This window comes from Apostichopus japonicus, chromosome 3 (assembly GCF_037975245.1).
Source record: "Apostichopus japonicus isolate 1M-3 chromosome 3, ASM3797524v1, whole genome shotgun sequence".
Classification (NCBI taxonomy): domain Eukaryota; kingdom Metazoa; phylum Echinodermata; class Holothuroidea; order Aspidochirotida; family Stichopodidae; genus Apostichopus; species Apostichopus japonicus.
In genome coordinates this window covers 12,891,937-12,908,208 of record NC_092563.1, presented here as the reverse complement: position 1 = coordinate 12,908,208, position 16,272 = coordinate 12,891,937, and the positions used below count along the sequence as shown (strand labels likewise).

At 37.2% G+C, this 16,272-nt stretch overlaps 1 protein-coding gene across 3 annotated transcripts in view; it reads left to right on the top strand.

The window, feature by feature from the left end:
* LOC139963638 (uncharacterized) overlaps positions 1 to 15,929 on the top strand; it is a 57,313-nt gene extending 41,384 nt beyond the window's left edge. For all 3 annotated transcript variants that reach the window (XM_071964647.1, XM_071964646.1, XM_071964652.1), the window contains exons 2-4: positions 4,013 to 4,241; positions 8,849 to 8,956; positions 14,773 to 15,929. In XM_071964647.1, coding sequence (XP_071820748.1) covers positions 4,071 to 4,241; positions 8,849 to 8,956; positions 14,773 to 14,859 — 366 coding nt within the window. In that variant the 5' untranslated portion in view covers positions 4,013 to 4,070 and the 3' untranslated portion in view covers positions 14,860 to 15,929. The remainder of the gene's footprint in view (positions 1 to 4,012; positions 4,242 to 8,848; positions 8,957 to 14,772) is intronic.
* The last annotated feature ends 343 nt before the right edge of the window (positions 15,930 to 16,272 follow it).

Here is a 16,272-nt window from a genome sequence, read left to right as displayed (position 1 = left end):
TCTTCAAAGGAATTTGCAAATTATGCAAAATACTTAAATTGTTTTTTTTTTTTTTACGCTATTTGCATTTTTATTTTTGAACGATGATAACCGCTTGACTAGTCAAGCTTTATTTTAACTGTTGATTTATTTCATAAATTTGAAATGATTCAATCCCAGTTTTACATTTAAATAATACAAACTACATGTACTTGAGAGAAAGCCCCCCCCCCCCCCCCAATGAAAAATTATTGAGACTGAATAAGTTGCTCATATGTTCTTTAGATTCTGGGATTTTGTGTCTGGGTCCCTGTAATAATTTCATAGGATTGGTGAAATTTCTGTTTATAAAAACTACCTTAAAGCTTGACTAACAGATGATGTTATCATATATTTTAGTTAAAAACTCAGGGCTAGCTGGCCCTAAAAATTCCTCCCTCCAGCCAAACCTCCTCAGATGTCAAGCTCATGGTTAGCCTGTCATGATGGTACCTTTTCTGACCACCAGGTGGGCAGATCACTTAACATGTTTATTTACAATCAAATTCCAGCTTGCAAATTTCTCCTCTGGCTAGCTACTGGAGGATGTTGAACTCAGAGAGCTATTCCCTAGAGTATGATTTGTGGAAGTCTAGTTATCATACTTTCAGGTTATAATTAAGCTGACATGGTATGAAGAAAGGGGAAATTTGGGAGGGCAAGGGGGGGGGGGGGGGAGAGGAGAAAATTTATGGAACTAGTGAAGTAAAGCTAACCCTTGTTACTCATTCTTTTTGTCAGAAATTTGATTTGATTTGTAAGGTTACCAATAAATTCAGTTCATTCTTCTTGAAATGTCAAAGGTCATTTCAGTTGTAATTAGTGCTGTGATGGACACATAAAATACTCATGACCTCTTGCTGCCCCTCCCTCCCTCCGCTTGTTCAGGCTGTGAATATTTACGCCCATTAAATAAATGACTCCAAAGTGGCAAATTAAATCTTCTTTTCATATTTCACTCAGCAGACTGAGGGAACTTAACATGAAAATATATCAAGATCGTGTCTGCTTTGGCAGTCATCCTTTGGATAAAACCTTTGAATAGTTTTTGGAATGTTACTATCAAGTGATCTTAGGTTTCTGTATCTCAAACAAAGTCCAAAAGGTTATCTCTGATGCTCAGACATTATTCCTGTTCTTCCAGTCAGGTTTACACATTATATATACTAAATATTTTAATGTTTTCTTCATATTGCTGGTTCGTTTTAGATAATATTTTCACTGTTTGATTCATCACACCAGACAGGAGAATGAAGTGAAGTGCCTAACATTCTAAAATTGGCCAAACATGTCTGTTTAGATTATCCTACAAAGTAAATTGGCTTTCTGTCAAATGCATCCTGTTGATAAGGAGTATGCTAAAAGTAATGTTAAAGAAATATACATGTTTATTGTATTATGTGGAAAGGAAATGGGAGGAATTGGAGGGAGTGGGGAGGGTGGGTGGTGTGTATGTGGGGGGGGGTGGGGGAGGGTGGGGGAAGGAGTGAGCGGGAATGGGGAGTTGGCAGGGGACATCACTTTAACTCTCCACCCCATGCCTAGTAGGTGAAGAGAAACTTGGTTTGCAGGTTGTAGGAGATCTGATGCAGCTTTCTTTTTTATTTTAAAATAAATGTAAGTGTTAATCTCAATCAAACAGGACATTGGCATCTAAATGTATCTAAAAAGGATATCTGTGTATTTACAACAATTTTGCTGGAACTCAGTGAGTTATAAACTGTTAAGCTTAGACAAAAAATTTGACTCTTACAAAGATAATGTAACATGTTTATTATTTTTACAGAGGTACAACAAAAGGCCAATTTTGTTTTTGGAAAAAGTAAACAAAATTGATATAGAAAATTTCAGAAGATGCTGATGAGAAATGGAGGTAGAATTCTCTGCTCTGAAAGCTAAATTAACTCCTGTTCACACCAGCATTTTGCATTTAAGCACTATCAATCAAAGAAAAGTGGGAAGGGTGCTGGAGTAGGGGGATGTTGTGAGGTGGGGGAGGGGGGTGAGATGGGGGCAGTAGAATGTCCCATTCCTTTTCAAACACTTTGATGTGATTTTGCTCCCAAGTCATGAATTGGATTACCTATCTCTTCTGGTTAAAGCCATGTCTCAGATACTGGCAGAGTTGCAATAGTTTTAATATTGAGTCCATTCATTTCCAGAGATTTTTCCCGACGCTTGTCAAGTCATAGAGTTGAGTCCCTGTACTAACAACTTGGTGGGAAAAACAGTTAATAAACTTGTTCAAGTTGCCCAGACCTCTTAGTGGAAAATTAAAGAAATTATATGAAAAAATGTTAGTGGCCCAAATCATAAGTGCCTACAACATCGGGTACCTGTTACCGTTGAGTACGTACATCAACCTAATGTCAATCATGCACCATACATGTAGTGTTCTGTTACTACTTGAGATTAGTGTATTATGCCTGTATGTTAAATCTACTAATTGAATGCTATATATATACACTGTATTGACCTCCTGACGCACAGCAACTCAAGGGCACCTTATTGTCAAACAGCTTTTTACAAATCTTCTGTCACTCTTCGTGTGATATTTCACACCATTCTTTCCCCTTGCCCGTCCCTCTCCTATTTCTTAACTCAGTCAAAGAATCTCGACAGTTTTCACAATATTTGCAATCCTCTTTCTTATTTATATATATTTTAAAAGCTCCTTTTCTGTTTTTAACTATCTAAGTACAAAGTGAGAAATTGACCACAGTGTCCACAACAGTCAACTTTTAATGAAAATTGCTTTGGTCATAGGCACGTTCCTCTTAAAGGGAAAGCCCTCTTTATAACTGTGGCTGGTGATCAAGAGAAAATTGAAACATGGCATGTTCCGTTATTCCTTCCCTTACTCATTCCTCATTGAGCTGTTTTCTTTCTTCGTTAAAATAATCTAGTAATGTGAGCGACAGTTGTGTAGTTTTCTGGACCAAATTTGTCCTACATAGGATTTGAAGAGAACAACTTTTGATAAAATAATCCACTTACAGAAAGGCATTTTGATATGATGAGCATTTACTCTCTTTAAAGATGTTTCTTTATAGGAAATGAAGGTATATGGTCTGTGGGATTTGCACCTTGTTATCAACTACAGAGAACCAGTATAAAACAAATCCTTGCCATAAATAATTCTTGCAAAGGTGGCAAATTGATTTAAAAGAAGTTGACAAATTGATTTGAAAGGAGTACTTGATGGTGGAAATGTGAAGGGAAAGATTTTCCCTTTCATAGTTCTCTTAAGTTTTTATTGGTTGGATACTTTAACCTTTTAAAAGTTGCTGCAAATGGGTCATAATGAGATTAGAAGTTATGGATGTGACAGGTCAAGAGGGCAATGACTTGAGGGAGGGTGAGGAATGGTGGAGGAGGGAGGGGGAGGGGTTGAGACAGGGAAGGAGCCATGATCACAGAGGGCAAGGAACCAACATACCAAGGACAGGGGGAAGGAATGAGCATAGAGTGTGATAATTCTTGGCTGTGAGAAGGGGGAAGGAATTGGGTAAGGAGGACATATGAAGGGGAAGGGGGAGGAGAATAATCACTGAAGAGGAAAAGAAACCATGGTAGAGGGGAGGGGGTAAGGTATTAGGTTGATAGGTATAGTATTGGTAAGGAATAGGAATCAGAAGGAGGTTAAGGATTCTGGAAAAATTAAAATGAATTGGAAAAGAGGGGTAATGAAATATAGGGGCAAAGGATTAGAAAGCATTCATTTTGCCAAAAATTGTGAAATGGTGTTGCTGAGATGTATCTGACATGGAGGTAAAAACTGATTAATAGCTGTTGTGCTGAAAACTGTCAAATTATTTTTCCGTCTTTTTTCTTTTGTCAAAAGAAGGTGTGTGAAGGTTAAGGCTCAGGGTTATTTGTGTTGTATACATGTATCTTTGTCGCCCTTCATTACTTCATTGTATTTTTTTCTTTTACATTTTACTTGTGTTTAAACAGCCTGAGAATGACATTCAATATTTTTCCCTTCCCACAGATTTGTGCATATTTGTAAATTCACAAGAGTTGCATATTTATACGAGAGTGAGACAAGCATGGGGAAATCTAAGAAAACGCATAACCATCCAGCCAAGCCCAGTAAAGGCTCTGGAGGAAAGGACAACAAAGGAAAACTTCAAGGCTCAAAAAACATGTTCAAAGTCAAGAGCAGCAAAGCCAACAAAAGCAAGCATAAAACAAAGGCAATCACGTCCACACTGTCGAGGGTGAGTGCACGTTATTTTATAAAGGTTTGAAGGTTGATATAATTGTATTCAGACCAGCCCTCTATGTGATGTTCAAGGATGAGTATAATGGAATTTACAGTTTCACACCTCTATCTCCTTGAGGTATCTGTGCAGACATCGTTTCGGGTGAATTGAAACATGAAGTCCACACCATGCATGACATTAAGGCGCCAGGCTTTTCATGAAAGAAAATATATAAATTGAAGTGAGAAAAATGATAAAAGTTATGAATAATGAAGGGAGTATTTGACAGCTTGGAGGTCAAGCCCTCGCTGATCGTTTATGACATTTTAAGACTTTACCTCACTTCCTCTCTGAACTGTTGTGGAAGCATCAGAATGGAAGATTCAGAAGGAAGAAGGCAACAACCTGAATAGGTGAAGGGGAGGGGGAGGGGGGGGGGGCGGAGGCGGGGAGTGGTGCACACATGTTATCAATTGAAATAAACTAGGTAGATAGACGGAGAGCATACTGTATGTATAGGAAACAGGTGAGTATCATCACTCGTAAATGCTCAACCAATAAGTTTTGGGATGTTAAAGTTGTGTTTACCTTGGTTTGTAAGTTGGCATCCCTGGAAATACATCATTCATACATTATGTGATACCAGATAACAGTTTAAGAATTCTGAACTAGTAAGGAAAGTGCAGATAGATATCATTATCTATTCCTGATTGATTTCAATTCAGATATTGTCCAGTAGGAGTAAGTGACCATGTTTTTAGGTTTTTGTTATGATTTAGTATTTTTGGGGGTTAGATTCTATTTTGAACCATCAGCAGCTGTCATATTAGCAACTAAGGAGGTGAGAGGCTGATGTCCTTCTTCTTCAAGTCTGATAATAACATCACCTGTCCAGGAATCACTGACTCTGCTTAGATAAGATAATTCTGCCCAGTTTAGTTTACAGATTAAAACAGCTGGATCTTGTCTCAGTACACTGTATATGCCTGCTTCAACTTTGACCTCCGTCAGTGGGGAGACATTTAAAGGCAACATAGTTTAATTGCACAGCATGTAGCTTTGATGTTTTTGTCATAATACATTAAAGTTGACAGTACTTAAAACATATATACAGCCATGTTGACTAATCTTAAAGCTACATGCTGTGCTAGTTGCATAAAGTACACCCATCAAAGACATTCGTCATGGCGAAATGTCACTGCTGAAGAGAAGCTCTATCTAACCCATAATACTTGGGGTTTAGTTTCATCATTGTTTTTGACAATTTACAGGAAGAAACACTTGTAAAGAGTTGCCAGACACCTTCCCACAATCCTCTGCTACCACCTAAACCTCTCTAGTGGTTCATGCATTTACTCCTACATAGCTGTTTAAGCTTTGATACTCAAACACAAGCAAATACAACATGAACAGCATTTCTCTACTCATATTATATTTTGGTTAATAATAATCCAGGTTTTATTTTATGTCCATAATCTAAGTTGTACTATAGGAGGGCTGTCCATGGTTCCAAGTGCCCATGTGTGTGATTTAATTCCTTCGACCTAACTTCCTTGCGTTTGGTGATTGCTTTAAGATATAAGTGGCTGGAATGATGAACTCTGATATTTCACAAGTTAGTAAACTGAGTTAACTCCAAACCTTAGATACCAAACTACTGCACGGATAGTTTCTTGTTTAATAGTGTCACATATATTCCTCTTAGAGTATACAATGATAACTAGTAATAATTATGTTAAAGAGATGCCTTAATAAATATATCCATACATCTGCAAACAGTGTACAAGGGCTGTGAACCTGCTGTGAGCAGGTGTTTAAACACCGTATTCCTTGAAGTCTATACATCCATCAGTAATAAAACAAATGATGATAAACAGTAGTTTAAAGTGGAGCAAAACTGGTTTGTGTTTGCTGGCAGACTGCTTTAAAAGAAAATATCTGTTTACTTGTGGTTCCTAGACGTGATCAAGACCATAGGATGCTATGGTGTGTCGTGATGATGACTAATTTTGCAAGTTTAAGTTGGTCAAGATATATGCTTTTTAGGGCTCTGCTTCAGATCTGGTAAATTTCAATTGTAGTTTGGTTTGTGGTCTGATCAAGGTTTGAAAATTGAGACCAATATTTACCGTGACAAAACAGAGAAAGTTCGTACAGTGCTTTCAATTGTGCTTAAACTTTGTAAAATCTGAACTTTTACCAAGTGATATTTTGTGTTTTATGACCCAGTGGATGGAATAGATTTTTTCGCATTGCAAAATCCGAAGTTGTTGATTGTCATCAACTCACTGGTTTGAGCAGAGAGGTTTCTACCCACCATTATCACTGGTGTTTGGAGTCCTAAGTTCCTAACTATTGTTGGCCATGATACAGGTCCTGCCTGTTGGAATTCCCTAAGTACACCTCCACCTTGATTGATGAAATGAATTGACAGATCATAAATTGTGCTCATTACCATTGCAATTACCCCCACCATGGGTCCATTGCTTGTCACCACCTCTGCATCCTGCCATAAATCACAGGAGATGCTGTGATCTTCCAGGGTGTGATTCTTGAAGTATCAGGACACATGGGAGTCAGGTGGGTCATATCTTGACCATTCATTATATATCTTTGACCTGAAATCAGGTCAAAATGTTCCCACTGGGACCTCTTGTTTTCTTTAATTGTTTGTTCTGTTACAGAAATGATGCCCCAAGTTGTGGAAATTGTCTGTATTCTTCATTATCTCTTTACAAGGCTGCACAATGGTGCATAATAGGGCTATCAAAATGATTATTTCCAGTTTGGGATGATATTCCTATTAAGGCTGATTTTGATTTCTCTAATCTGTACATAGACATATCTTCATCGTTGTATTAAAGTGAGTGTGAAAGAATTTATAGCTGGCAACAGTGTAATCACATGAAACAGAAATAGGTTGTGTGATCTGAGCTTTGCCTTAAGTTATAAAGTACTATAGTTCCTGTGTAATAAGTTTTGCTATATAGATAACATAACATAACATACCAACCTGACCATTTTGTATGTATAGCATCTTGCTATGCATTACCAAATCAATTATTCCCTGGTGTTTGGTTATATATTAAACATTGCTTGGTCAGAGTGGAAAAAAAGTTACGCCCCTTTCTTTACCGGACTTATCTTGTAAGACATACATTTCTTTTATTTATTCAATATTTCCCAAGATGGCTGCTGACTTCTGTTTAGCATTTTGCTGCTTGATTTTCTTGTTTGTGCAATTCAGAAAGGAATAACCAGCCTTCAAAGGGGAAGGGGGTGGGGGGGGGTGGTGTGGTGTTTGGGAGGCTGGGATGCATCGGTGAGATTTTCTGATTTGTAATAGTAGATCCTCCTTCAAGACTTGTAAAATAAAGATGCCCATCAGTAAAGCAATATCCCCCCCCCCTTCCCTTCCCTTCTCCATCTTCCTGTTGCACCATAAATACTAATTTTTAGTTCTGGTTATCTACTTAGATCAGTTGCTCTTTCAAAACCACCAGTATTTAAAAGCATTTCAGTATATTGTTATAGCTTGAAAACAATTTGTACAGACAGAAATAACTTACAAAAAGGGAAAGAAATAAAGTGGCCATGGGGGGGGGGGGACAGGAATCGGGTGGGAGGGGGAAAGGGAAAAGGCTCAGGCAGAAAATGGAAATGAACAAGAAAATAAAGAAAAGAAACAGAAAAAAGAGCAAGTAAGCAAGTGAGTAAGCTAAAAATCTTGTTTCTATTACTGGATTGTTGGCTACATTTGGTGTACTTGCTTGAATTATACCACCCCACTAAATCCCTTATCTTCTTACAAAACCCTCTTGTTTAGGTAAGTCTGTGATTGCACTACTACAGAATCTTATCCTCTACCACCCAAAAGGTTCTTTATCATCTTCTACAAAGGAGGTGGACTTCAAAAACTTAAAAAAAGTCTGTCAAAATTTGGATGTATAAAGAGGAAAATAGTCTATTGTTATCTAATGCTACTTAGTCATACAGTAGTTCTGAAACTTCTGACCATTGGTTCAAGATTCTATACTTAGGGGAAGATTTATAAAATCAGCTCAATGGAATGAATAAATGCAGAGAGGATTTTGAAATTTTGGTTGGATGGATTATGACTTGATTTGAGGATACTTTGAAGAGGTTTCTAATCAGATGTTCCATTGAATATTCTCATCCCTGGGATGTTGGCCAGGGCAGGGAGGGATTGAACATCGATGACCGATTCAACTGTGAGGTTACAATCGGGCTTAGATTGTTAACAGTTAATGCAACTGTTTGTTTGTCCCACAAACTTAATCAAATGTCTTATTTGAGCACCTTCACAAGGCTTTTAGAATTTACGCCCAATTTCATCGTCCCCAGGATGATATTGGTGGAGTTAGTTGATACACTGGAGTACGGTGCCATCAGAAATGTGGGAAGTTCAACAGAAAAGTGCACTCGTGTTTGACAAACTTAAATTAAAAAGTTCATTCCATATTTCAAAATAGACTCCAAGGACATGCATTGGGTAGTTTCACTTTCTGTATGCAGGTTTGAATAAAATTATATGAAATTGATATATATCTCTCTTTCCATTGTGTCGATTCAAATTAATTTCTTTTCATCTTCCCTTGCAGATGATCAACCAAAGGAAAACACAGCCGTCCGCCTCTGAAAGTAACAAAGTGTATTCAAATATCCAGGATACCCTGCATGGGTCAAAGGTCACAGATCAAGGTAGAAAGGTGAGGCTAAGTCCAAGATAACAATTTTTTCTTGCCTGAATTTTTTTATTTCCCTGTATGTATCTGGCAGTAACAGAGTGAGTGACACCATCCTGAAAGTGCATCGTTGTCGTGGGGACAAACAGGATTTCTAAAGATAAGTAAAACTGTGGAGACAAACAGGATTACCAAAGATGAGTAAAACTGTCGTTCAGGAGACATTCTTCGTTACCTGCAGCCACTTTGATCAATATTCTGTATAGTAGGACCGATCAACCTGTCTCCTCTTTACAAGGTCACTTTCCACCGGTCTACCTATAGTTCAATAAATTGTTATATCCTAGCAAATCACCTCAGAATAAGACCTATTTTATATTTCATCTCCTTCCACAGGCTTCCTTGTCCTTCCCAAACTACTAATCAACAATGCCATACAAGTTTTAAAGAGGCTTTTGGAGTGGATGTTGATCAATTTCACATTTGAATAATACCTCTGTTTTTATTTTTGAAGAAAAAGTAGAATCTCTCGAAATGTGGCAAATTTGAACTTTTCAATTAAGATTTTAACATATGACTGGTAAAAATTTGAAAAAAGTTATGGATCAACAAAATATGAGATTTGAACTGAATCACTGTTACCTTCATTTGGTGTCAAATCCTACAAGAATGTTTTAGTCAGTTTTGCTACAATAGGTTTGGTCCATGGTGCCTACTGTTGTTTCGTGATCTGTACTGTTAACTAGTTTATATAGATTGCTTTGAAAATAGGCACATCAAAAGTTTAGAGATAAAAATTTGAGAGGGGAGTGGGGGATAGTGGTGGTTATCTAGCACTATGATTTTTTTCCCTTCTCTTTGTCTCCCACAAGACTATTGCTTTAATTTGGTGTGAATATACTTCTAGTCGAATGCCAAGCACCATATGAGACTTCCAGAACCCCCCTGTAAGTTCTATAACGAAGCAACTTAAATCAATTCAGCTCTCATTGATTTCATGGAGAGATCCAGGGTGTATCCTACCAAGAACCTCTCCTATTCTCCTTTGTGGTTTCAAGTCAATTTCGGTGGGTTGCCATAATTAGGTCATCAAAGAGTATCAAGTGTGAAATAACAAGGTCAATCATTTTGATTTCACTGCAAGAAAAGTCTTGATTTATAACTCATGAGAATTGCCCAACTTTACAAAACCCAAGGAGGCACACACAGATCTCAACAGTTCGGTACATGTTTTGAGCTTTTTGGACTGGTACAATGATGTTACAATTACAGTTAGAATGCCAAGGTTATTGCGTTTTGGTTCCGATGCGTTGGTATCCATCAAAACCTATGCCGTCAGTTTGACATATGTATTTGTGTGATGCCATAGCTTGTGAACATGGTATCTCAAGAAGGAAATTGATGTCATACTTGGTCTGTATGTTGGTCATGGTCAGTAGATGAACCCTATTGTTTGTGGTAGGGCTATCTTGCATATTAATGGGTGGGGGGGGCGGCTGAAAGTAAATTCTAAAAATGTCAATATCACTTCAACCAGGTCGGATGTACTAGTTCATTCTGGGTATGTTGATGTAACTACATAGTGTAGTTCTACATGTTGTTTGCAGCAACAACTTTACCTGATTATTATTCATGAGTAGTTGGGGCTTAATGGCAAATCTTCAAAAACAGCTTGTAAAAATGATATCTCAACAACCGCAAGTTGAATCAATGTCATACTTAGTAGGTAGATGGCCTGTGATGAGTAGATTGTTTTTGGTGCCCATGCAATGAATAATTTATTAATGAATGGGCAGAGTTTAACGTAAAATTTGGTTCGTGCTGGTATCGTGATGTTGGTACAAAATAAGCACATTTTCATGACATTTCCATCTTTATGTTATCAATATTCATCAAATTGCACGAAATCGCTTTTAAACACAAGACAAGAACCAAATGATTCCATGATTTCTATCCTTGACATACTAGGTTTGTTACACCACATGCATACAATCAACCGTGTTGCTTTTTGTGTGCATATCATCAATATTATTCGGTGAACATAAACTTTGTAATCAGATGTCTCTGAAACAGTATCTCTAATAATATGGATAATACAATGTAAGTACAGTATAGAGATACAGTACATCAAATTTGACCTGATTAATATCATGCATCCTATTTTATACTACGCCACTAAATAGACTTTGTCAACATGATAACTGATTCCTGATACCATAAATGTTGCAGTATTAGTCAATACATAGTCCGTCTTCATTTTGGTGTGCACAAGTTCATTAATATTAACATGAATGGCTTACCATACTGTAAATATGTTTGGGCATAGGAACCACTAAACGTTTTGTTTTCTGGTTGGTTTCCTGAAAGGGAAAGCTAATGAAGTTAATTCTTACTGACAGTGCTGATTGCAAAGTCAGCAATGACTATCACACAGATCGAAAAGTCTGTAATTACTATTACCGCTAGATTCGTCCAACATGGCAACATACAGAAACACTGTACTCAAAGCCCAAAGGCTTCATTGTTTGGCCAGCCATGGCAGACAGTCATTTCTCAGAATGGTTGCTATTACTAAAATCGTAGGGTCTGTACTGTCTGTCAATGTTAGAAAAAAAAAACATTGAACAGGTAGAATAAATTTATGTAAGGAACATTTAAATTGTCCTTGGTACTATTAAATTAGTTAATGTTGATAATATTATGCACAGTAACATGTCTTGAAATGTTAAAATATGTTAAAACCCCCTATAAAATAGTCAATTGTCTGCTGAGAAGGATCAATATGTATTTCACAATAATACAAATGAGTAACTGATCAACCAGCCTTTGTTTTAGATAATTAGTCAATAGCTACACAACATGGATGGTTACTACAATGTCATGCTGGGTTATGAAATTTCCCATTTGTATAAATTTACCTGTAGTGACTCTTAATTGACCAGTGTCTTATATCTACATGGACAGTAGCAGACCAGTCCACTATTCAATGGCTGTAGCCAAAGAACTGCCAAAGTGTGAAATAGTTTATTGATACGCTTCCCCAATTACATACTATTTACCAGTTCTGTATAAACTAGTGTTGCGCCGATATTACCAATATCGGTTTTGGCCGATATCCGATATTATCATCCCAATATCGGTCCGATACCGATACCGATACCGATATTTTTTAACAGACAAAATAAAGGCAAAATCGTACTTTAGTCATGCATACATTCACAAATAAATCTTCAAGTAAACAACAAAATATGGTGTTTTGTTTTCCTTTTGTCCTAAGTTGAAAAGAATGACTTTTTTCCTGATTTTGAAAAAGAGAATTATAATTGAAATCCAACCAGAATCTTTTTCACTGCAGCGCTGCACGCGATAATAAAATGGACGCAGTAAATGTGTGCCTTAACATCGTAAAGACTTACAAGTAGCTATAGTGTTAACGTATGCTTGCAAAATTGCATCTTAATTAGGTTACGAACTGTCGATCACAATGTAAAAATGATAATTTATTGAGTTTATACTCAATGTACAACTTATTCACTTGACCGTATAGAGAAGAAAAAAACTGAAAATCAGTAGAGAAATGACCAATTGTGTACGGAAAGTAAGGTGGTACACCTTTCAAATATTACGAAAGATCGAACAAAACACTTTCGAAAAATTCACGCAAAACTGGCATATCGTACTAAATGCAACTAATGTCATGTAAACAAGGCTCTAGTGCATCCATTTATGAATATACCGTAAGACCACATCTGTTTTTAAGCCGGGGAAAAAAGAAAGTATTTTCTAGAATTTCCAAAAATACGGAAAAAATAATATCCTACCATAGTTAATTGTATAGCAAATAGCCTAACCACCTCGGCGGTTACGGATCTCACGTAACTGAAAAGTTCCCTGGCAACTTGCCAAAAAATGTTAACAAACAGGTGTTACACAGGGGATGAGCTTACAGTGTGTTTGGGAAGGTACCTGGGAAAATTCGCAGCACATGTACGGCGGTAGTTGGGTATAGGGTTAAACACCGCAGTTGTAAAAATGTACGCATTGTGCACGCTATTCATTGTTAGGCAGTCTAGAGACAGGGCTTTGCTGAACGTTGTTTGTTTCATAATATCGGAAGTTTTGTAAGTTGCACTTTTTAAAGATTGAAAGACAGATTAAATCTCTTTTCATTTTATAACATAATATAGCTACTCTAACTTGTCATTTTAAAATTTTCATCTGTTTCGTGACAATTTAAATAAGAAAATTATTTTGCATACTCAACTGCGATTTTTTTTTTTATCGCCAGACACGCAAAAAAAAGCCAATTTTTCGGGGCTTTATCCCCCAGGATCCCCACAAGGGGTTCTACCCCATGACCCCACCAAGGCCCTAAGGCGGGCCCCTGGACACTACGCCTTTATGCTCGCGTGCTCGGCGTGTTCGCTGGGCGAACACCGGCGGGAAATCGGCAGTGTGTTCGCGGAAAATTAAAAGTGCAGTTATGCATCATGTTCAAGGTTTTCACGGAGGCCTTTGAGAAAATGAATGGTTAGTACAGTACAGTGTATACATGCTGCACTAATGCTATGTGTAGGCCAAGGTTCACGAAGGTCATTGGTTATATTCGCGCGCCGTAGACGTGTTTTAGAGGTTACGGAGGGTCAGGTTTCCATGGATATTAATCGAAAATGAATAAGAGTTTAACTGACGCTAAAGAAATGGATCGTCTTGGGCAGATTAACAAATCATTGCAAGTATAAATAAGTAGCTCTGCTGTGAAAAAAAAAGTTCAATATCGGCTTGCTGTTATCGGCAATTAGGCAAAATTTTACCGATACCGATATGCTGCCGATATTGCAAATATCGGCCGATACCGATATTGAAAACGATTATCGGCGCAACACTAGTATAAACACTGATCACTAAAGCTATATAAAGTTCTAGTACAGCCATACAAAGGGTAGTGTCCTGTCCATAACAGAAGGACAAAGGGGGGGGGGGGGGTGGAAAAAGGGAAAAAAGAAAAGATAAAAAGAGAAACACAGTAGGGGATGTGTGTATAACAATGAAGATACTTGCAGTACATCAGGTGGCTATAGAAAGAAATATGTGGGTGTAGCTTGTAGCTGTACTTGCAACCAAACAAGTCAATATCTCTTTATAAACTATAATTATGAGAAATCTGTAAGAAGTCCAGGCGATTTTAAGAGTTTTGAGATTTTGTATACATGCCCAGAAAGCTTGATGTAGTTTACTATCCATGATTCAAAATTTCAGTTGCACACATAGAGACCTAAACATTTGCCACTTCTGAAATTAACATTTTACGGCATATCGAACCATCATTTCACACCAAGGGAAGAAATGTTTGCAATAATTTGTTGGTAGAATATGTGTCAAACTTCAACAAAAGTTTTAGTAATTTTGATTCATAAATGAATGGCTTTGATGAAATACCTGGAGTTGCTTTAATAAAGTATTCTTAGTTTGTTAGAGTTTCATTGATGCAATTCAATTTTTTTCAATCTTCTGGTGTGAAATACCAACTATCTTTCCCATTAAAAATGAAATCTTGAGTTTGTATTAAGAAATGTGATTAACTAACTAGTCAGAGTTCCCCTGGTTGTGGAATCTGTTTTGTTGTATGGCTGTTGAGGTCATTTTAAATCACCACTCTATACACATCTTTTGCCTTTGTAATGTCAGGTATGTTTAGTCATAAAATTGCAATGATTACCTACAACAGAATTGTGTGAGTTTGGAAAAATAGAAAGCTGACTAGTTTGTAAATTTGTGAGTTTTACACATCAGTTGAAATTGATTTGAATTTCGTATCAAATTCCTTTCTTCTTTGTCAGGTTGCGAGTGATCAGACTAGACAAACAAAGATTGAGAGAGAACCTGTGAACATGGATGAAGCAACAGAGCAGTTGGCCTCACTCTAAAAGACAGTCACAAGTAGGTGTGAATACATTAAAGTAGATGACGATAATATGGCTAGTCATAAGGCTGTACTAGTCCGGGGGTACAGACAACATTGTGTCCCTCCTCCATGGATGGTTGGATGACTCAGAGGCAGAGGACATACGGGTCACACCCCAAATCTAGTGAGATCATCTCTGTATGGTTGGAGGTTAACACATCAGAAAAAGGAAGAGAGATGTGAAAAGGATGCTTGTAGCAGTCCTGGCCTGCTCAGTGTATTGGATGGATGAAAGGAGTGGATGGATTGTGAAGAAGTCTGCTAGATGTTTGGAGGAGAAGGCAGTTTGCAGTAGTGGTTGAGAAAACCTGTGAATTTAACTTGATAGTAAAGTAGCTCTATGATGGACAGGTGGGGTGCTCTAGGAGGGATCCTCCCCCCCCCCCTTTATATTTCCTGGGGTAGGGACAGGGGCTGTCAGGCTTGTCAGTATGTATCCAACAAGTACTACTAAAGTATCAAACACAGCTCAAAGTATCAAACAACAGATTAAGAAAATAAAACTGATTTATGTTTAAATGATTTAAGTTATCTAATGTCCAGGAGGAAAAGGTGATGTCTGTTTATATTATCAAAGTTAAGATATGTGTTTTATCGATATTATGACTGAATAGTTTTGAGGACATGTTTAGTGGAAAATAGAGCTATTTGGTCTGTGAGAATCTTGTAAGATTTTGTGAGTAGCTCTATGTCATCTGGTGATTACGTCTGAAGGATCTCTACATCCGTTTGAAATCGCAAGTTTGTGCTCGGAGAAAAAATGAAAGAAATCCCGGCAGATCCAATATTCTAATGTGAACTTGTGCAACTCACTTAAAAGAGCAACTCTTTGGCTGTAGAGGTAACATGATCTTGTAACCAAAAACACAAGCTTGGTGTTTGATAATAAAGCAGAACAAAGTCTCTGGTATATTAACTCAGAACATATCTATAGCTTAAAGAAATATTCCAGAACTCTCCCGTACTCCTAAAATTGTATTTGATGAAAATACCTGTCAGTCTGACCAGTGAAAATAAATCAGTTCATACCCACTGAAGTGTGTTGTTGGATTTCTATACCCTCTGAATTGAATGGACTATTTTAAAATAGCTCCGTTCAATGGCCACAGCTTGAAGTATTATTCTTGTACAGTACAACTGTACAAAGAAACTTTGTGACGTCATAGTTGGATAAACCATAAAAGATGCTAGCTATTTCTAGACTAGTATGACCTCTAATAAACTTCATCTTTTACAAAATTTGTGCCTCTATTCTTAGTTATTTATTAAAAAGCATAAAAATAATTTTTCACGTCTGACCTGATGGTGGCATGCAAAGCCTAAGAACGGTGATTTTTAAATATGAAGTCAACATTTGGAATATTAAATTGTTTGA